This window comes from Manis pentadactyla, chromosome 2, assembly GCF_030020395.1.
Source record: "Manis pentadactyla isolate mManPen7 chromosome 2, mManPen7.hap1, whole genome shotgun sequence".
Lineage (NCBI taxonomy): Eukaryota > Metazoa > Chordata > Mammalia > Pholidota > Manidae > Manis > Manis pentadactyla.
In genome coordinates this window covers 227684953-227707476 of record NC_080020.1, presented here as the reverse complement: position 1 = coordinate 227707476, position 22524 = coordinate 227684953, and the positions used below count along the sequence as shown (strand labels likewise).

Sequence of the window (22524 nt, the reverse complement as noted above, 5' to 3'; positions counted from 1 at the left end):
TTTGACTAGGGAGAATTCAGGTCCTTACCATATTAAGTCTTTCTACCACAGAGCCTGATGTGCTTTTAAAACTGAATTTTCTTTGTCCCTCAGTATCATTTTTTAGCTCTTAGTTATTTTATTTTTACTCCTATTTTTCTATTAGGTGTAATCGTGTATTGTTTCTATGTAGGAAAGCTAGTTTTATAATCTTTCATCTGGATGAAATCATTGTTTTCACTTATTTCTTCATTAAATATTTACTGAGAACCCAGTCCCTTCCTCCAGGAATGTATAGGCTGACCCTGAGGCAGATGTTGAATATGTAGGGAAGTGCCTCTGTGATAAGCACCATAGGGACATGGAACCTTGCCAGGGGCGGGAGTCTGTGCAAATACCCCTGAGAGAGTGACATTAAAGCCGAGTCCTGGAGGGTGAGAAACAACCACGTGTCCAAGTACAGGGAAGAATCTGGGTGAAGGTGCTGGGGGGGGGCAGGAGTCAGGGGGAGAGTGGTGGCGATGAGCTGGAGAAGTAAGCGAGGCCTTCTTGGCCATAGGAATGTTCTAGACCTTTCTCTAGGAGACACTGAGAAACCATTGAATGGTGTCCAGAAGAGGGTCTGATTAGTTTTATTTATGTCAACGGTCTCTCTGGCTGCAGCACAGAGAATACGTTGGCCATGGTGTAAGAGGGTGTGGGCTCGGACGGCTGGGCAGACGGGAGGAAGGGTGGTGGGGGTGGGCAGAGGGAGGTAGGATCTGGGGGTCAGAGTGAGGCTGACCATTCCTAGAGGTTGGCATCCCTGGACTTGGGGAAGAGTTCCCAAGGTCCCTTAGTTTTCTTATTTTTTTTCCCTAGGCCAGACAGTCTATTTTCTGTGCGGAAGGGAGTAATTGATGTCTATAATTCTTACTGATCACATTGATCAGTTTTCACGTGTCCCACTTTGGTAAAACCTGATTTTTCATAACAGAGAATTTTATTGTCTCAACTCACGTCATTTCAACTCCCATCAACTCTTAGGTGTTCTGCCCTCACAGCAGTTCCGTGCAATGCACCTCCCCCAGCAGGGCCACGCCGGGGCCCGTGCGGCCTGCAGGCCTCGGGAAGGGCTTCTCTGCTCTGGGTGTCTGGGCGTGGCTGACGCGTGTTCCCCACGCAGGTGTCCAACAACCCGGCGGCCGCTGTGCCGGCCCAGTACATCTGCGCCCCGGACAGCAAGCACACGTCCCTCGCAGCCCCCGCGCAGCTCCTGCTGGAGGAGTTCCTCCAGCACCACAGCCACCACTTCTTCCCGCTGTCCCTGAGGAACCACAGCCACCCCGTGCTGTCGGTCGACTGCTACCTTAACCTGGGGTCTCAGGTAACTTCCAGAGGGACCATGGTCAAATCCGTAAATCTGAGAAGCTCCTAAAACAGATGGGCTAGAATCCGGGACTCGGAACCATAACTGCTTCACTACTTTGTCCCAGGTATTTAACCCAACATACAGATGATAAAATAAAGGCTGGGAGACTTTGAATGGTTTGCTCCCAATATAAGTTAGGAATCAAACCCAATTTTTATGCCAAAACATCCCTGATTCTCAAATGAATGAATGAATGGATAAAATCTGGATAAATCTCTTAGAATTGATTTTTTAGGGTATTAAATATTGTTTTTGACCCCCCAAAACCTTGAGCTTGACCGAACAGTTAGTATTTGTTAGGTGCAAAGCCCTAACATAATGGTGTTGAGTATTTCATGGAAGTTATGTTTCCTCTTGGATTCCTTTCCAGATCTCCGTGTGTTACGTGAGCTCCAGGCCCCACTCTCTGAACGTCAGCTGCTCTGACTTCGCGTTTAGTGGACTCCTGCTGTACCTCTGCGACTCCTTCGTGGGAGCCAGCTTTTTGAAAAAGTTTCATTTTCTGAAAGGTGACTTTCCATACTCTTACACCAGACCTCGACTTGAATGCCTGTGGTCGCCTGGCTCCTCTGGGGAGGTGACGTCTGGTCCTACTCCTCATTTGCTAGTGGGTAAACTGAGGCTCAGGAGGACTGTGAGTGCCCCCACCCTCCAGGAAAGTACACGAAGGCTGGGATGGGATCCCAGGGTGGCTCTCTTTCCCTATACCTGTCTGGGTAGACAAGATACATCCCTTCCTTTTAGGTGAGGAGCGGCTATTTTCAAGTCTTGTGTTCTTTTCCATCCACTTCTTACCATCAGCGCACAGTTGCCCTCAGACATGTCCTCCTCCAGGTAGAGGAGTTCCTCCTTGGCTTGAGGTCCTGCATGTTCCTTGACTTTTACTCTTAGTCTTTCTTGTCTGTAGCTTTCTTGTTCTCGTGCTGGAGTGGTTGAGAGGGATGAACATTCTTATATGACTTAAAAATATTATTTCCAATCCCACCTTCACTTCTCCCTGGCTGGCCTTCATGCTGACCTTCTTGAGCCAGTGTTACACTCTTTGAGGCCTTGGGACTAGTGAGAGACTAGAAACTACAAGTCTCCACCCTCAGGAAATGTTTCATGTACTGGGAGGATGGGGTATGTCAGGAGGAAGGTTGGGAGGAAGGTAGGCGTGTAGACAGAGTGAATGAAGGAGCCTGCACGGATGATGTGCTGGTTACTCGAGGGGTCAGGAGGAGGGTGAGTTCACGGGGCTGGGCAGGTGGGGAGAGGTAGGAGCCGCATGGTGGGCCTGGGCGGCTGGGCGGCTGGGTGGGAGGCGGGGTCAGGCCAGGTGGTTTGCTCCACGGGCCAAGCTGAGCGTGCTTGGTTTGCAGTCCGGCTGGTCTGTCTGCTCCTGGTTCTCCTCCGCCGCCCCCTTCTTTGTCAGCATTTCTTCTGCCTCTGTGTTGTCTCACCTGCCAGACATGCCACATAGTGGTCACACGGTCCCTTGCCGAGATGAGGAAGCATCCCCAAAGCAACAGGAGTGGCTCGTACATGTGGTCCTTCCCTTCCCAGCAGCACTGTGTTTCCTTGTCACAAGTGGAGTCCAGCAGTAGCTGTTATTTGGATGCTCTCACCTGTTTCCCTCACACGCCTCTGCCGTTGTCCACGCAGGTGCCACCTTGTGTGTGATCTGTCAGGACCGGAACTCACTCCGCCAGACGGTTGTCCGCCTCGAGCTGGAAGATGAGTGGCAGTTCCGGCTGCGTGACGAGTTCCAGACCGCCAACGCCAAGGAAGACCGGCCGCTCTTTTTTCTGACCGGACGGCACATCTGAGGGAGACACCTGCAAATTTTCCGGAAGAGTGCAGCCTTCAGAACCTCATGGTGTTGAGGCTCAGGGAGTCCCAGAGCCACGGGCTGCTGGAACTGTATGGGCCCCAGGGACTGTTGTGCAACCCCCTTGTGGTGTGTGCCAGGGAACCAGGCAGAGGAGGATGGAGACTTAGTGAGCAACGAGGGGGAGCCGTGGCAGGCAGGAACACAAACCCACGCCTCCTGGGATTGGGCCAGACCACATTGCTCTGGGCTGTGTCCAAGTCCATTTCACGAAGAACGTATATTGTGTCATCCACGTGCTTCCCTGGACAAATGTGACTTTCCTCTTAGTTGTAAAGGATCACACTTGGATAATCTTGTAGAAGTGCCATATTTCAGGCGATGGGTATGATTCTGGCTATGTAGGTTTCCCTATAACCTGCTCCAAAGCAATATTGCAGAAGAACATTTTAACTGTAAAGGCCAGAGACAAGAAAAAACTGAGTCAGTCATCTAATAAGAATTATGTAATTGCCTACCAATTTGTTCTTTTAGCAGCTAGCCCAAAGGCATCAACTTCATAGCAAATAGGATTCTAAAACAATAGTAAAGGGTAAATACCCTACCCCTTAGAACAGAAATGAAACTTTTCTGTGAAACTAAAAGGGTTTCAAAGGAAGGAAATTAGGGTTACAGAGGCTGACTCTAGGAAGCAGAATTTGCCTTATAAAGGAAAGAGCATCAAATTGCTTACTTGAAACAAACAATAAAACAACCAAAGTGGCATATAAAACAGGTGATAAGAAACTAGACTTATGGCTACGATTTACTGAAACCCAGTTTCTGGTTCCTTAAATGGCTAGTTCTCTTCTGCCTGCCTGGCCCTGATCAGAGAGGGAGGGGGACAGGGATGCTCTGTGACGCTCACACTTTGACTCACTGGCCAGAGGCTTTTTAAACCAGCACATTAGACTGTCACCTGTAGGCCAGCCACTGGGCCAGGTGCTTTCACCTTCAGGATCTTGCTTAATCCTTCCAACAGCTTGTGTGGGTGGAACTATTCTCCCATTTGAAAGATGAGAAGCTTGTGATGCACAGAGTGAACAAGGTCACAAGATCACAGCTGGAGAGAAGCCGAAGCACCAGCCACACTCCTGGATCCGGAGCCTGTCTTCTCCCTACAATGTGGCCACTCCTGGAACCAAGGGAAGGTTTCAAGATCCTCAAAAATGAAACATGAGGATACATTCTTTTATGTCCATCTTAGGCATTTATTTATAAGCACTCTAGTGGAAAACAGTCCAGGAAGAAATTATTTTAAAAGATGATACCAAAGAATTCTTGTCAATCTTTTTTTTTTCTCCTAAGGAAAAAAGTCCTTGAGTCTGAAAGATGAGCTCTGTGTTTATAAGATGACCGCTCTGTACATGCTGTTATTCCTACTTGGAATAAAAGTTACCTTCTCTGGTTATATCTGTCTCTTGTAAGTAGTGTCTTCTTGGGCTGTTCTCCCCATTTTGTTAGTTAACTTAAACTTGAAAAAAAATCCCAAAGTAATATTCTTGTTTGTTCCAGCCTTATAAATAAAACTTACAATGCTTTTATTGTTTCTTCAGCGAGTATTACACTGTTCTGAGAGGAAGTAATGTGCGTGTGAACCCCAGGGGCTAGCTTCTTAAAATCACATGACATGACAGAAAAGACAGTTTTGGAAAGGAAGTTATCTATAAAAGTAGGGATGTATCAATATGAGGAGGAAACCCTGAGAGAAAAGGCACACAAAAGCAGATGTACGGAAAAACAGAAATGGAGTAATGCACAGCTCACAATGCAGAGATACCTGCCACCAGAAAGATGGTGTTGGGGTGCTCTGAGTTTTGGAGTGGCTAAAGGAACTGAAAGGGGCCTGGGCACTTGTCAGGATGACTAGCAGAGGAGGTAGTTGAGGCAGCTCGGCCACTGGATTCCCCCCAGCAATTCCTGCACCCCTTCCAGACTCCACCAGCCTGTGCAAAGCAGCTGGCCAGCCCTTGCCAAGGCCAAAGCAGAGGAGGGCAGAGGCCTAGACTTGTGAACGCAAGCTATTGGCACACCCCGCCCCATGGCACTGTCTCCCCCACCACGGTAACATGAGGTAGTTTGTGGTGAACAGAATTAGCAAGCAAACAGGAACTCCATAGTACAGAAATAAACACACAACTAAGACTCAAAAAACACAGGGAACGTTATAGAGTGAAAGGTGATAACTTCAATAGAGGATCAATAAAGCAAACAGTCCTATAAAACAAGTGTGATTCAAATCCGAAAAGAGATTGTATCATATCCAGAACAAAAACGATCAATTACAGATCTTAGAAATGTATAACTAAAACCTCAATAGGGAGATGAAGTAGCCAGACAGATAAACTCAAGAGTGAAATACCTGGAAGGTGCAGCGGGAGAACACCTCTAAGAAGACAGCAGAAAGGGTTGTTTATGATGTGTGTTAATAATTCCTTTTCCCCCTCATGCAGGCCGGCCGCCTGGGCCACTGCTGGGCAAGCACCCACCTCGGGCTGTCATTTCCCCCGCCTGGCATGCTCTTCCCCTCATGCCTCTGGGATCCCTGCCTCCCGGCCCCTGGGCCCTGACGTCTCAAGGGAAGACTGGGAACCAAGGACACGTCCAGCGTTGATGGCTTTCATTTGCCGTTTCAGTCTACTTGTTTAGGCAGACTTCCCAGCTCAGAAGGAATTAGCATTTTAATTAACAAAACAAAGGCCAGGGCAGAGTTTTAAAGCCCTTCATGTCTGGGGAAGAAATAAGAATTCTGTGACTGCGTTTGTCATTCGCCCAATATACTGTCCCAGTTTCCCTTTGCCTTTCTTTCTAAAACTCTGGGGAGCGCTGATTTTTCTCTTGGGATCCCTGGCCACTCTGATTCTTAGTCTTGCTGTAAAAAAGGATTGTTCCCAGAGAGGGCAATCCACCCTGCTAGGAAGGGCGGGCTTCGGTCCTGTTGTGAGTTGAATTATGTCCCCCTCCCCACCCAAATGTTGAAGTCCTAACCCCTAGTACTTTAGAATATAATCTTACTTGAAAATAGGGCCGTTGCTGATGTAATTACAGTTGACCCTTGAACAACCAGGAGCAAGGGGCGCCCACCCCCAGCAAATAAAAAATCTGCATATAACTTCTGACTGTCCAAAACCTTAACTAATAACCTACTGTTGATGCAAAGCCTTACTTGTAACATAAACGTCAATTAACACTTATTCTGTACATGTTCATATGCTATATTCTTACAATAATGTAAGCTAGAGAAAATAAAAGGTTTTTTCAAATTGTTGCAAATCTTCAAAAAATTTTCCAATTATTAAAAAAAAAACCCCACAGATAAATGGACTCATGCAGTGCAAACCTGTGTTGTCCAAAGGTCAACCATTTTCCAGTCAAGGCTGTGAGTTTTAGGAATCAGTTTACATGCTTGGTCCAGGCCTGCTTGCAAATGCCTAGTGCAGAGTGCTGCAATGAACCTGAGGACACGCAGAGAGAATTTTTCCTTCCTTGGCAAATTGCCTTAAAATTTCAGGAGTTGAAATACAAGATCTGTCTTCAAATATTTCTGTGGCTTTCAAAATTTATTACCAATTTTTTTGCAAGAGGGTTATCTAATCTTTTTCTCCCTTCAGTATATGAGCACATTGATTACACCCCACTTTTGCTGGCAATATTTGTTCTTGCCATTGACATTTAAAAAATTACTGGCCATAAAATGTTGCATCACTATAGTTTTATCGTCACCGCTTTAGGAACTATCGAAGCTGAACATAATTCCTCTTGGGGGTTTCTTGGTCTTTGAGATCTTGCTATTTTGCTTAATGATTTCTGTGAGATCTTTGGGTAATATGTGAAGTAACTCCTGAAGTCTCATGTTTGCTTCAACTGTTTTCTCAATCTGTTTCTCTTAGAATGTGGTTCTACTGTTTTTTGCTGTGCTTTGGTAACATGTAGTATAAGGGGTGTGTGCTTCGCTCATGGGGCTTTGTGCGAGGGGCACCTTGCTGGGCTCTACCCAGTTAGAGGTCTAGGACGGTAATGATGACAAGTAATGGCAGTATGTGTTGTATGTATTCAGCACTTGCTGTGTGGCAGCACCCTGCTAGGGACTTAACACTCCTTACCTATTTAATCATTATAAACTGATTGTTAGGTACCATACAGATCCACAATCCCTTATCTGAAACTCTTGGAGCCACGTGCATTTTGCAATTCAGAGTTTTTCAAATTATAGAAAAGCAACACGGTGCATATACTACAGATGATGTAATGGCATCAGCAAGATATTATGGGCTTAATGTTTGTGTTGCCCCAAATTTCTTATGTTGGTGCTCAACTTCTAGTGTGGCTGTGTCTGGAGATGGGGTCTCGAAGAAAGTAAAGCTGAATGAGGTCGTAGTGGTGGGACCCTGATCCGATCAGATGAAGGCCCTGTCTTTTTGAGACACCAGAGGGCTCTTTCTGTCTCTCTTCCCACCTATGTAGAGAGAGGTCACGTGGGCCCGCAGCTGCCCACAAACCAGAAGAGAAGCCTCAGAATAAACGCTAACCTTGTTGGCCCCTTGACCTTCCCAGCCTCCACAAGTGTGAGAAAATAAATGTCTGTTGTTTTAGCCCCCAAGTCTGCAGTGGTCTGTCGTGTGGCCCCAGCTGACACCCAGGAGCTTGGGGGATCCCCATAATCGATCTCATTAAGTATTCTGCAGCAAAATGTATACATATAGGCCTATGAAGAAGGATAACAACTATAAATTGCTTCAAGGCCAGCTCAGGTTTTTCTGATCTGAATCATTTTTTAAAAAATTGGATTTGAGGGCTTTGCACTACCAGTTTGATAGATAGAGAAACAGACTCAGGGAGATGGATTTGCCCAAGGTGGCCGTATACCACTTACAGAACCCAAATCAGGTCCATCCCAGGCCCAGCGAGCTCTGCGCCAAGCAGGCCAGGCAGGCTAATTGCTTCATGCTCCATGTCCTGGAGCTGCGCCGAAGTTTGTGCTGTGAGTTTGCTCTTTCCTACCTCCCCGTGCTCTGAGCTTTCAGTAGGATGGAGGAAGGTGCCTGACAACCTCCCCCTTAACCAAGGGGCTCCAGAAGATGGGCTTTAAAATCAGACTGTGTGGATCCTCGGCCAGCATCCCCGAGCTCAGCCACACTGGGCAGAGAGGGGCACCCGGCAGGTGGGGTATGGGCTCCGCCACCCCTTGCAACCACCTCCAGCCATGGGTGATCTCGGGGCCGACCCTCAGGGCCGCTGTGAGTCCCCTGCTGGGCCCTTCTCTCCCTGTGGCACTGCCTCTCTCTGATGGGGGGCACGGGTGCCAGAGAGCAGACCCAGCCTGGGGCAGCTCTCGGTGAGTTGCTTCTAGTCTCTTCCCTAGGGTGCTGAGCTGGGGCTGCAGGATGATCACCTCCTGGCCCAGTGGAAGCCACTTCTCAGCATCCTCCTCTGACCCTTCCAGCTCGTCTCAAACAGGGTACCAGTCCTGTGTGCCTGTGTGATGTGTGTTCACCTGTAGATGTGGTGCGTGCGCACAGGGTGTGTGTGAGCAGGTGCTGGTTACAGAGGTGGGGGCCGGGTGGTGACGGTGGGTCAGGGGGTGGGCGGAGCTCAGGGAGGCATCAGTGTGGTCAGGCAGAGGTCAGACAGAACCTGTGCTTGATCCTTCTGTCCTGCTCCCCACTTTCCATACTCACTGGCAGATCCATGGCTTTAACTGCTAGACACCTGGGGAATCACCATTTCTCTCTTGGCTCAGGCCTCACAGACCTTTAGGAGCAAGGCTGGCGATATCAAGTGGGACCTGACCCGGGAAGGCAGCAGAGGGAACTGAGGCCTGCCCGAAAACAGAAAGAGCCTGTCCTGATGAAAACGAATGGAACTTGACTCTTTTCTAACCCCCTGCTCCCAGCGCCTGTCCGTGGGCCCCGCATTCTCTGAGCAGGAAGCATGCTGCTGCTCCCAGGTGGGTCAAACATCCGTCATCCCACAGGCCAGGAGCGTCAGGCGGTCGCATGGGCCAGAGGCTGGGGGAGGGAAGCTAGTGACCCAGCTTTCCAGAGCTTGGGGCATGCTGCTGTGGGTGTGAACTGCTGACTCCCACTAGGCGACATTAGAAAATTTTCCTACAGCTCATGAGATACAACAGCCCAGTCTGCTTCTGCAGCACGGTCATTTGTCATTTTTGGAAACTTGTAGGACATCTGGGCCCATAATCTATGAGCATGAATCCACAGAAGAAGGTGATGGATTTCCGGGATAGCAAAAACCAGCAGTAATAATAATGGTAACTATAATGACGATAAAAATAATGCCAGCGAAAATGTCTTATTACCCTCCAGGCACTGTGCTAAGCACTTTAATCCTCAAATAGCTCTAAGAGATGGGTGCTGTTCATCTCCATTGCACAGGTGAGGAGACTGAGGCTAAGAGGTGCGAGTGAAAGGCCTGCAGTTACAGCTGGTAAGTGGCCAAGCAGAGGGTCCCTGTAAGGCCACTGACTGCAAAGCTTGAATGTTAGTGATAGTTGCACGTCTGAATGCTAGGTGACTGTGCAGACAGCCACTGGGCTCTGCGCATTGCTCCACCTCATCCAGGTCGGGGTTTCTGGGGGAGCCCCAGAGCCTGAAGCTACATCCATTCAGGTGGGGCTCTGGGACTCCCAGGGGGAATGACTCCACGAGGTGGTGCTCTGGACGCAGAGGTCTGAGGGCTTCCAGGAAGAGTTTTCTGAAGGAGGAGGACACACCGCTGTACAGGACAGGGGTCACTGCTGAACTGACATAGAAAAGCACGTTCATCCCCATGTGGAAGTAGTGATAGAAGTTGCAGAGCGTGCTGGAAGAGAAGCCCAGCAGGCGGGGTTAGCAGACCTGTCACCTCCTCAACAACCCCCTCCCCACATAGTAGGGCTCTTCTACTGCACTTACTGGGTCCACACGTCATCGGAGATGGAGCAGTACATGAGCCATGAGCCTGCGGGCGTGGTACGGCATCCAGCAGATGACATACACAGCCACAATGGCTCCTGCAGAACAGTCAGGGAGAGGCAGGGAGCAACACATTCTCAGTGACGCTGCCTGTAGGGACAAAGATGCCAAGGTGGGAACTTGTTCCCAGAGTTCAAGGGCTGGAGGAAAGCTCTGAAGCTGATACATCCCTATCTGGATCTGTCCCCAGACCTGGTGTGACCCTGTCCTCTGGGTGAGTTCCACTTTAGCTCTGACCTGTACACTGACATGCTTCTAGAACCTTCTATAACTCATATAACCTCCTCCTGGTCACTAGAATTTACTCCCAACTCAGGGCTAGATATTTCTACTTAGTTGTCTAACTGCAGAGACAACATAACTTGAATGTCTTGCCTTATAAAGCTGCTCCCTCCTCTATTTCTTTTTCTACTCGATTGATGGCACCACCATCCACAAAGCACTCAAGTCATAAGCCAGAGAGTCTCCTTATTTTTCCATTACCACCTAGATCCAATCTATTGAAAAGACCCTCCTTGGCATCCTTCCTCTCCATCCCTCCCTCCTCAACCCCACCCCTCTTCCTAGGGCCCCTATTTCCCCTCCACTGGACTGTGACGTCAGTCTTCTAATTGGCCTCTTGGTCCCTAAGCTTCTACTCCCTTCCTCCTACTCCTGCCCTGACAGAGACCCCTTCTCTAGTCTAGTGTGGCTCCTGGGTCAGCAGCATCAATATCAACTGAGAGCTTGGGAGAGATGCAGACTCTCGGTCCCCCAAACAGCGCTACACCTTATTCTTAGGCACACGGAAGTTTGAGAAGCACTGCATAGGCCATCCTCCAAAGACTGCTGAGCACAGCATATCTCAAAAGCAAATTTCCCTGTCATTCCTGGGCATTGACTCTTCCAATGACTGCCGTTGTCTGTGGAAGGAAGTCCAGGCCCCATCATGAGCTGCCTTTGTTCCGTGCCATATCCCATCACACTGAGCTCCTGCATTTCTGTCCTACGCACAAGGCTAAGAGGTGTGAGTGAAAGGCCTGCAGTTACAGCTGGTAAGTGGCCAAGCAGAGGGTCCCTGTAAGGCCACTGACTGCAAAGCTTGAATGTTAGTGATAGTTGCACGTCTGAATGCTAGGTGACTGTGCAGACAGCCACTGGGCTCTGCGCATTGCTCCACCTCATCCAGGTCGGGGTTTCTGGGGGAGCCCCAGAGCCTGAAGCTACATCCATTCAGGTGGGGCTCTGGGACTCCCAGGGGGAATGGCTCCACGGGGTGGTGCTCTGGACACGGGTCTGAGGGCTTTGATGAGAGCAGGGTCCTGGTCTCTTACTGCTTCCTCTCAGCCCTCAGTGAGTGCCAGGTTACGGCAGGGACTTGCAGAGACCTCTGTTTTCCTGTGCCTTTTAAAGTTTATCCTACAAGGCCACGTTTGCTCAGGTAATTATAAAGCAAGCAAACAGACCAATGTCTTCTTAGGGAAGTGGCGAGTTAGTGGGGAACGGGATTTGAGGACCCAGCTGGGCTGAGTCCACGATTCCTGTTCTGCAGGTCCTTGATTACAGCTGCTCTTCATAGACATCCATACATTTGGCCAGACTCCGTGAAAAGCAGCCAGGAATCTGCCTGTCTTTGTGTACATCTCCCCGGAGCAGAAAAGGGTTTCATGCAGAATTTCAATTCTTTTCTTTATAGCACTGAACCTTATGGAAACCTGTTGGTGATTATATAGTTCCTCAGGGCATAGAGGAAAATGAGGCCTAAAGAGAGGTACAGTAGCACTTGTGCAAGGTCTCTGCTCAAGGCCAGGGGTTGGTGGAAGCAGCCTGGAGCCGGGCCCTTCCTCTCAGGGCAGCGTTACCCAGCACTTAACCGAGAACCTGGATGCTGTGCTGGGGGCCACGGATCCGGCTGGAGTCCCTGTGTCTCGCCAGGCCGGCTTGGGCCTACAGGGAGGGCATCTTCCTCTCCTCACTCATTAGCTCCACGCAGGTGTGGGCTGGGCTGCCTGGGGCAGAGGTGGCTGGCACCTGGGAGCAGAGGGCCACCAGGTGGCTCACCGTGACCCCGTTCAGGAAAGCAGTTAATGCCAAGGGGAGCACAAAGGGCACCAGCACATTCACCTGTAAAGGTAATTCCAAGGGTTAGGGTGGTAGTGCCGAGGCTCCGCGGTGCTCTGCTCACTGGGCTGTGCCCAAGGGCCCAGAGAGTCCGCAGCAGCAGGAGGGCAGTGACAGCGCGGTATGGCTGGGGAAATTCTCCGAAAGTTGGGAGAGAGCAATGAAAATCGAAGAGAAACAATAAAATTTGGTAATAGTTTGAGATACTCATCTAAATAATAGTGGTTCTAGAAAAGAAGACTGGAAAAAACAGGGAGGAAATGATAAACGACATTTAAGAAAGTTTTCCCAACATTGAGGCATATGAGCTTCTAGATTGAAAGGCTGCCAGGGGGTCCAGAACAATGGGTGAAAATAAACCCTTATCAAGGCATGTTCTTTATCCCAAGGATAAAGAGCAGATCCTGAAACTTCCAAAGAGGTAAGGCAGGCACATACAGAGGATGGGGAACCAGAATGACATTCAACTTCTCCAAAGCAACAGTGACAGCAAAAAATAATGGAGTAATGCTTTAGGGTTTGTAGGGAAATTGGTGTCCACCTTAGAATTTCATACCCAGCCATATTATGGCAAAGAGGATAATATGAAACATTTTCACATATTCTCAGATTTTTCGCTATCTATGGATCTTTTCCATAGGTGTCAAGGAGGTTATAAGAGCACATGTTCCATCAATATAAGGTTATAAGCCAGTCAAAAAGGAGGCCCCAAATAAAAAAATAGGGCACCCAACAGAAGAGCAGAGTGAGGAAATGTAATTCTCGAGATACCAGCTGTGGATCCAGTTAGACTGGAGCAGAAGAGAGGGCTCCAGGGGTGAGTGAAAAATAAAAGCTGAAACTGGTGGATTATCTGATGGGTGTGAACATATTGGAATGGTATTTGTACTTCTAGGAGAGAAGAAAAAAGTGAATGAGGAATAAATGCATAGGAAACTAAGCAAATGAAAAAAATCCACTTCATTATTAACAGCAAGAACACAGGTAATCCTGGAAAGGAAATACAATAAAAACATATGACATGGTTCGTCTGGAAGAATGTTTTAACATAGTCACAATACTATAAATACTGAACACAAATCTAACCAGATACCGCAAAGTAATTGAGCTGGAGGGATGGTGAGAGGAAGTGTGGGGGGCGGATGTGAAAGCAGGGATGGGAATGTAAGAGCAAAATGCTAATTTCCTACAGTTAGAAGACAGTGGGTAAAATGAAAAATTGAGTAATAAAGCAGGCAAAGAGCAGCAACCGCTGAGTCGGTGGTAGTTGGCTCTGGACCTGAGAATATAAATCAGAGTGTGGAGGACTGGAGAGGCAACAGCTGTTTTACATTACAAGCCTTGTATTGGATACTTTTGACTTATGAAAAATAAGTCTCTTATATAATACCTTATTTTTAAATGTTTAACTTTTCAAAATCAAAATATATGCATCACAGGTTTTTTCTTCATCAGTAATTTCCTTTTGCAAACATTAAAAAAAATGGAACATTTTAATAGCACTTCAAAATTAGTACAATTCATCTGAATTGGGTGCTGCACCATTTTAAGGAATTACCATTCATGCTTTTTTTTATCTTAACACATGCTCACAAATCAGCAACACCGAGAAAAAACCCTGGACATGACAATCATTTTAGTTTGTTTCAGAACTGAACAGGTTTTTATTAATGAAAACATACTTACTATCAAATTGTAACTTTACTACCAGTCAAGACAAATTAAAGATAAAAATATATTCATAAGTTGGTAATTAATCTTTGAAAGTTTTGAAATATTTCTGGAAAACTATGCTTTTTTTGTATTTTTGAAATCTATGAGCAATTTCTTGGCTTGAAAACACTGATTATGGATCAGTTATTTTGGATTGTGTTAACATAGATTATATGTCTCAAGTTATATGATTTTTTTATAGGCCCTTATCAAAAATTGCTGTCACACTGGAAGAATTCGCTACATCTAACATCAAAAGCTTGCTAGAACATTCCACAGCTTTCATTGCCTTGGTCCCTCTGCACCATGTAAACTGCAAGTAATGGATTTGTAACACAAACTTCTTGTCACATTTTTCCCTGACACCCAACTCCAAAATAGGTACAGCTTGGAAGCCACTACCCAGTCTGTGGAAGCTGGTGGACTTGGCCGGCTTTGGAGCCTGTGGTTGTTGGTTTATTGCCACAGCTGCTCCAGCATGCGGCAGGGAGTGGCACAGCCAAGCCTGCGGCAGGAGCAGAGGGCGCTGACTATTCTGCTGGGTAATCCACGTGGCTCAGCACCTGCACGGAGAGGATGGGTGTCCTGTGCCCCTCTGTGGCTGCGATGTGCTTGGGCCAGCGTTCGGGCAGGCAGCGTGTGGACTGGACTGCTGAACTCTGAGGTCCTCATTAGTGCACCTGATGCAGTGGCAGGAGGAGCGGCTCAACTTCTAAAGTAAGTGGAGTGTTTTCTTATTGGGTTTAACTTTACATTTTTCCATATTCTGGTTAAGACTGCAACTGGTATATGGCATTTCTTTTATATCTGCAGAAAATCCCATTAAATTGGATGTTCTGTCTGGCTTGACACAGGGCTAGCGAAGGCTAGTGTTGATAATAAAAAAGCAGAAGCCTGGTGTGGGTTATGAAATCTACACTTCTACAAGCTCCACAGGTAATTCTTACACCGTTTGGTCACCACTCCTGCAAGAGTGGAAGAGCATAAATTTTCAGAGTTAGGTTTGAAATTCAAATCCAGGCTTCTATTTATGTATGTTTCATCTTTGGTAGGTCTCTCCCCGAGTTCTCTGTAAAATGAGGCAATCAGACCCAAATTTCTGGGTGGTGGCGGATATCAGCGTTGACAACACAGGCCTCCAGCCCCACTCCCCCTTACCTGGATGAAGACCTGGAGCGTGTAGCGGCTCACCAGTTCGGTGCACCCGTGCGAGGCGGGCACCCGCCCCCTGCCCGCCGTCTCAAGCTCTGGCCTCTGCCCCATGATGATTGCCATGGTGGGCAGGGCAAGTCCGAGCGAGCAGCCCAGACCAGCGACAGCAGGCGGCGGGTCCGGCGCGGTGACGGCAGGCGGCGGGAGTGCAGGGGCTGGCACACGGCCAGGCAGCGCTCGGCGCTCAGGCTCGCCACGCTGAGCACCGTGGCGTAGGCGCACAGCTCGCGCACGAAGAAGTAAGCGCGGCAGCCCAGGTCGCAGAAGACCCAGGGGTCGTGGAACCACACCAGGTTGTAGAGCCCCATGGGCACGCTGACCAGCAGCAGCAGCAGTGCGGAGAGCGCCAGGCTGAGCACGTGGTAGCGCAGGCGCCCCGGGGGCCCGGCCCGAGCCTTCAGCACCACGTGCACGGACAGCGCATTGCCCTCCGAGCCCAGCACGAAGGTGAGCGCGTAGAGCGTGGTGACCAGCACCTTGGCCCAGAGGCGCGTCTCCACGCCCAGGCGAGCGCCCAGGCTCAGCGCAGGGCCCGAGCCGGGCCTCGGGGACTGCGGGCTGCCGGTGTCCATCCCGCTCGCGCGGCCTGCGCTCCCTCCCTCTCACTGCCCAGAGACTCGGCCAGCTGCCCAGCTGCCGGGTAGCGAGTGCCTCCTCCTCTCTGGGAACCTCCAGAATGGGAGGACACGCCCCCCGAAGTGTGTCCCTGAGCAAAGGCCTGTCGCGAGTGTAAGCCTGTGAGCCGCGTTCACATTCCTCAGGTCAGTTGTACCCAGGGAAGCACGTACTGGCTGCAAGGTGATAGGCATGAGTTGGACCAGAAGCCACCACTTACTAGCTGTGTGACCTTGGGCAAGTTTTTTTTTAACCTCTCTCAACCTCTCTGCGTATAAAAAATATTATCTACATGGCAGAATCTCTGTGAAGATTAAATGAGTGGATCTGTGTGAAGGCTCCTGACCTGCAGGATAAGTAGGCTCCAGTGTGCACCATTCTCCCGGGTCCCTGTGCTGTGCTGCTGTGAGACGCTGGGCAAGAACTTGCCAGCGTTTCAACAGTTTGCAGCTGCGCTTGCTAAAGGGCCACTTCAGGGCCACACTAACATCCTCATGAGCACCTCTGTCCCTGGTGGGGACATCTTCATGGTATCATGGGTCTTCCGGGGTCCTTTGAGGGTGTCATTCTCAAAGCACTAGGAGCAAGTGAAAAGGAGTGTGTTTAGCATGTTTTGTAACCTTTCAGTGGCCTCTTTCCTTCTTATCTTACACTTGAAACTCCTGGCATTTACTGACACAGAACCCAGGTCTCCTGATTTTTTGTCTTTGGCAAAATTGCTGTGGCCCAGTGATAGTGTAATCTTCCATCTGGATATATAATCATAACCATCATACCAGGAGCTGTCAACTTCAACACATGGATGGAGGGGGAGGGGGTCACAATTCAGTCCATAACAAGGATTCCAAACATACGGATTTTAGACAAATTTTCTTTGAAGCAAATAATCGGTATTAATAAATAAGTCTTTGTTGGGTTTCATGTAGCTCAAAAAGGTCTAAGGGACCTGGGAAAAGGTGAGCTTCTGCTTCCCTTCGGAAGAATTCTCCAACTACTTGGTCGCCCAAGGTCTAAGCTGGAATAGCAGTGAGGACCCTGGGCTTGGGATCCCATGAGGTCTGGGCTCTGCCTTTCACTAGCTGTGTGTCTCAGCCAAGCCATCAGTCTCTCTTAGGCTTGGTTTATTCATTTTAGAAAGAAGGTGAAAATATGACAATGTGTTCTCACTTCTTTGGGTTAGAGTGCTGAGTAGATAGGAGGTTATCAGAACTTAAGTACCCAGGCTGTCACTTTAGGGTTTTAAACCTTTAACTTCTACATGGTAGGGAAGCTCCCTCTGGTTTTTTATCTGTGGCGCTATTGGAATGAGCGCTATTGGCCCATTTTCCAGGGAGAGTTCCAGGAAAGACGTATAGCTTTTTTAGGACAGCTCTAGGTAAACACACTCCCTCACGTAGACGGAGGAGCCTCTCCAGCCAGTCAGAGGCGGACTGCAAAATGTAGTTAATGTGGCTGTGAGGCGGATTCTGCATCACTGATATACCCAGAGGTTTCCCCTGTAGATGGGTGTCTGGCTTAGAATTTCTGTCATTACCCAGGGGACAGGTGCGAATGATTGACATACCCTCTGTTTGTAAATCTCACTCATGATCACCCCAACTTGAACCCCTCCCAGAGAGCTTTTCCACCAACAGATGCTCAGGGCTGAGAACTTGCTTCTTCCAAACCCATCTGAACCTAATTTTGCCTCTGAGTAAAAACAAAACAAAACTTGTGTTAGGAGTGGTTTCAGCCTGTACTGAAGACTCTGACCCCTGATATCCTCCACTATAGTATGTCTATGTTAAAATTAGAATCTTGGCTTTCCTGTTTAACCCAGACTGGGCTAAATTACTCCATCTCTAATTGTTCAGTGAGTAACTGAGAACCGCTCAGTGCCGGACGGCTTCCCCAGGTGTGGGCGGGACTGAGTTCCAGGGATGCTAGAGATGGAGAGATGCTCTGTTTGGGGCTGTCTGGGCAAACACATGAAGTATTGACGAGGCTTCCTGTCCAGGCCAGGGGGTCTCTGAGGCCAGGACCTTTTGTCTGCTTTGTCCATGTTTCTGATCTTTCTGCCTGTTGCATGCAAGATTCCATCAGAAGAGCGTCTGCCACGGAGTGGTTTGTGTTCTCCCAAAATTCCTATGCTGAAGCCCTACCCTAGCCCCCAGCGTGATTGTATTTGGAATAAGGAAGTAATTAGGGTTAGATGAGGTCATGAAGCCCTAATCCCATTAGGATTTGTGTCTTTATGAAAGAAGGCCCCAGAGAGCTCCCTCCTCCCCTGCCATGGGAGCAACACAGCCAGAAGGAAGCCGTGGGCAGGCCAGGGGGAGGAGCGCCCTCGGCAGGAGCCGACTCAGCCGCGCCTTCCTGTCGGACCCCGGTCTCCAGAACCATGAGGAAGTGAACTTCGGTTGTTTAAGCCACTTGGTCTGTGGCACTTTGTTGTGGAAGCCTGGGCTGACGAGCACAGCTTCCAGTCTTGATGCAGCTTTTGGTCCTGATGCCAAGAAGTGACCTGGAGAGATTATTTGCTACTTGAATCTTGGGGTGGGGGGGGAGAAGGAAGGAAGGAATTTCCACTCCTCTCATTTCCAGATTGAGTCATGGTAGGATTTTCTGACTCAGAGGGGCAGAGTTTACCTTCACTGCAACAACAGTGTCTGTGTGTGTGTGTGTGTGGCAGAGACACACACACACAGACCTTCCCTCATTTCTAGGTCTGCTCTTCACTCCTGTCCACTCTGCTGTGAGCCCTCTGGCCTCAGGTTGGGTTCAGCTGGTGGTGGATGGCGAGAAAGTGGGAGGAGAGAGCTGGAGGTACGTATTCCTCTGACTTCTTCCTGCTGGATTGCTGGGGACTGGCTGGCACCCTTGACCCCTCACCCAGAAGCCCTGAAGGGCAAGCCTCGTCCCTAGCCACTCTCCCAGTGTACTCATCTTCTGTGTCTGCTGCAACAAATGATCACGAACTTAGTGACTTAAAGCGATGCAAACTGATTATCTTCCAGGTCAGTGGGTCAAAAGACCAGCGCAGGTCTCACTGAGCTAAAATCAAGGTGTTAGCAGGGTGTGCTCCTCCTCGAAGCCCCCGTGGAGAATCTGTTTCCTTGCTTTTCCAGATTCTAGAGGCTACCTGCATTCTGCATTCCGTCACTCATGTTCTCTTTCTCCATCTTAAAAGCCAGCAACATTGGGCCGAACTGCTGTCACATTGTTACTCTCTGCTTCTCTTCTGCCTCCCTTTCCTCTTTTATAGGTCCTGTGATGATAATGGAGCCACCTGGATAAGCACAACGAGGTCAGAAGCTGCAGTGAAGGGGAGCGATGTCTGGCATGTTCCAAGCTGTAAGTGTCCAAGTAGGAGAGAGGGTGAGGCATAACTCTACAGATTATTGTTTGGAGACAATCCAGAATAGTCTCCATACTTTAAGGTTAGCTGACCAGCAACCTTAATTCCACCTGCTGCCTTCATTCCCCGTTACCAAGTAGGGTGGCAGAAGAGGTAATGTGACCTGCATTGTGTAACATATTCACAGGCTCTGGGGATTAGGATGTGGACACACGGGGGGCCAATAGCCTGCTGCCCCTCAACCTTTACCTTCAACCCCGTGTGGCCTCAGCCTCCCCCGTTGTTGGCCCAGGTTGTGTCACCATCTCCTGCCAGGCTTCCTCAACTCTGCCGTGTCCATAACAGTCCCTTTATCAGGTCTCCTCAAGGACCCAGGTCCGGTGTCCCATCTATCTTCCACTGGGACCTTGACAGATGTAGTGCATGTGCACAAAAGAGGACTGTTACCCAAAAGATACACAGAAGTCCCAAAGCTCAACAGTAAGAAAACCAACAGCTCGATTAAAAAAATGGGCCAAAGATTTTAACAAACACGTCATCAAAGAATACATGCAGATGGCATATGACAAGGTGCTCCACATCATACGTCATCACGGAAATGCAAAGTAAACAACCATGAGAAAGCACTGTGCACATACTAGAATGGCAGAATTCCGAACCACCAGGAAGAGGAGCTCTCACGCGCTGCTGGGAACGTGAAATGGTACAGCCACGGTGGAAGACAGTGCGGCGGTTTCTAACAAAAACTAAATATCCTCTTACCACATGATCCGGCAGTCGCGTTCGTTGGTATTTACCCAAAGGAGTTGAAAAGTTATGTCCATGTAAACACGTGCATGGATGTTTATAAGCAGCTTTATTCACAATTGACAGAACTTGAAGCAACCAAGATGTCCTTCAAGAGGTGAGTGGATAAATCACCGGCGGTACATCTAGGCAATAAAATAGTATTCAGCACTAAAGAGACATGCACACATATGGGGACAGACAGTGGGGCAGATGCACATATCTGAGAACTCTGTACTTGCAGATCAATTTTGCTGTGAACCTAAACTGCTCTTAAAAAAATTATGTTTATTAATTTAAAAACTCAAAGTAATGTGAGTTTTTCCCATGCTGTGTCCTCCCTATTGTGTGAGGTATTAAAGATGAGTTAGGGCCTGGACCCCATCCCGAGGGGTCCCGACAGCAGTTGCGATGATGAGACCTGAACTCACAGCTAAGCCACCTCCCTGACATGCTCAGAGTGTTGAATAAGGGGAGCTATGATGAGGACACCCTGGGTGCCCCCCAGCCCCCAGCTCTGGCTTCCTGGGCCAGTGAGCCTCTCTGTGCTTGTTGCTTGTTTTCTCTCCTAGAAAATAACACCTAACATTGAGAATTAGAAACGATTTCTGTAAGAAAAAGAACTTGGCATATGGAAGGAGCTCTGAAATATCAGTCCAAAACTTCCTCCTTTCCCTCAGAGGTCAAAGGATAGAAAACTCATTAAGGGGTGGAGAGACCAGGAAAGGCCCCTCGGAGGAGGGATGTTTGACCTGGGTCCACAAAGTCAGATTTGCAAAGAAAGAGAGGAGGGCAGTGGTGGTCTAGGAAGGGGTCACAGCTGAGCAACGAAATGGAAAATGGAAAACTGCGAGGCACTCTTGGTGGGCTCCCAGACGACCCCGGACTCTGGGCCTGCAGCCTAGGGGAAGGGGCGTCCTGTGGAGTCTTCGCAGCTGCGGGCATGCAGGGGATGTTTCAGGGCCTATTCAGCGTGGTCTTGGCGCCGTTCCTTGGGGCAGTGATGAGTCCTCAGGGGCTCTGGTGTCGGAAATGCTGGAGAGTCTGTAGCTGATGTAAACACAAAATAAAACCAAGGCTGTCTTTTCATCTGTAAAATGGAGCTATTAATGCCTCCCTCAAAGTTACTGTGTGGATTAACAGCTGCCAAGGCTTTTTGAGGGTTTAATTCACTGCAGACATTGTGTCAAGGACCTTCCATGCATGGCTTGCCCACAACCCCATGAGGGAGAGACTCTTTTTATCTCTGTACCCCTGATAAAGAAATCAGGCAGTTAGAGGCAGAGTGAATTTCCCCGAGTCAGAACAGCTTCCAATGGCGGTGAGATCTAGAGCTCAGGTCCGTGTGACAGGCTGTGAGCTTTAACCACCATGCAGAGCTTCTGGGAGCCCATGTCCGGGTGCACCAGCCGACCTCGAGCTGGCTCTCGGAGGCCTGTCAGGGCGGCAGGACACAGATCAGCCCTATGTCCCCATCGCCAGCCCTTGAGACCAACGGCGGCGTGTGACCCACCTGGGCTCAGAGCACCAGGGGCCACAGGCCCTCGTCTGTCCCAGAGGCTCCCTCTCCTTCCTCATCCACAGAATGACACCCGTCTGCTGGGTGTGGAGCGGCTACTGCCCGTGTCCTGCTGTGCTTCTATCAGATTTCTGGCTAAATGGCAAACATGAGCAGGTATAATTACTCACAATCTTAGCACTCGTCGGTCATGAGGTTCTTAAAATATCTTGACAGGATGAATTAAAAATAGTAAGCGAGGTAGTAGCTTAGTTCAGTGGAAGTGTCTTAAAGTGTTTTTTTCTCCCTTACACTAAGGACATTTTGGGGCACACTGTGGAAGCTATCCCAATGGTGGGGTGGGTTGGGGGCAGCTCTGAGGCTGTGCACAGTGGTCCCTCTCTGGCACTCTCTGTGCTTTTCTAGGCTAAGGAAGGCTAGGGGCACCAGTGTGGCTAGGATGGTGGTGACCTGGGAAAGTGGAAGCCTGGGCTGGAGGGCCTCTCTGCTCCTAATTGGACACAGCACCTGGGGAAGCCCAGCCCCCAAGCCTGGAAAGGGAGGTAATTATTCCCACTGCACAGTGAGGACGCGCCACCCAGCCAGGTGCCTCTAAAACCTGACTCATCTGAGCACAGCCTCATCACCATGTATCTAAGACTCCGGCAGGACAGAACTAGATCTCAAGCGAGCACCTTACTGAAACCAGCCGGCCCTGCTTTGCCACTTCCCGCTGTGTGACCCAAGGCCAGTTCTTCAAGCTCCCCTTTGCTGCCTGTAACCTTGCAGGGTTGCTGTGCACATACACCAGAGTGCAGCTGAAATGCCGAGCTTCCTGGGGTGTGGAAGGTGTTCGAATCGAGGGAGCCGTCACGTTGACTGGTGCTGCTGAGCATGACAGAAGTGGTGACAGTGGCCCTCTGCAGAGGCAGCTCAGAGGAACGGGGACTTGAGGATAGAGAGGGAGGATCCGAGGCTTTTGTTGAGGACCAGTGGTAGAGCTGAAAGGGAATGGGCCACTATCTATCCAGCCTTCTGCAAGGTTCCCTGTCA

General features: G+C 49.2%; 2 protein-coding genes across 2 annotated transcripts in view; one reads left to right on the top strand and one right to left on the bottom strand.

Annotated features, from left to right (window-relative positions):
• Positions 1–3972, top strand: part of GREB1 (growth regulating estrogen receptor binding 1) — a 124456-nt gene extending 120484 nt beyond the window's left edge. Inside the window, exons 31-33 of the mRNA XM_036881809.2 lie at positions 1145–1345; positions 1761–1899; positions 3035–3972. Coding sequence (XP_036737704.2) covers positions 1145–1345; positions 1761–1899; positions 3035–3198 — 504 coding nt within the window. The 3' untranslated portion in view covers positions 3199–3972. The remainder of the gene's footprint in view (positions 1–1144; positions 1346–1760; positions 1900–3034) is intronic.
• A 5219-nt stretch (positions 3973–9191) lies between these two features.
• On the bottom strand, positions 9192–15829 carry NTSR2 (neurotensin receptor 2). The gene is given in 7 exon segments (XM_036881920.2): positions 9192–9247; positions 9856–10058; positions 10151–10194; positions 10196–10248; positions 12064–12313; positions 15182–15327; positions 15330–15829. Coding segments are annotated over 7 exon segments (1230 nt in total). The 5' UTR covers positions 15808–15829.
• Positions 15830–22524: the final 6695 nt, after the last annotated feature.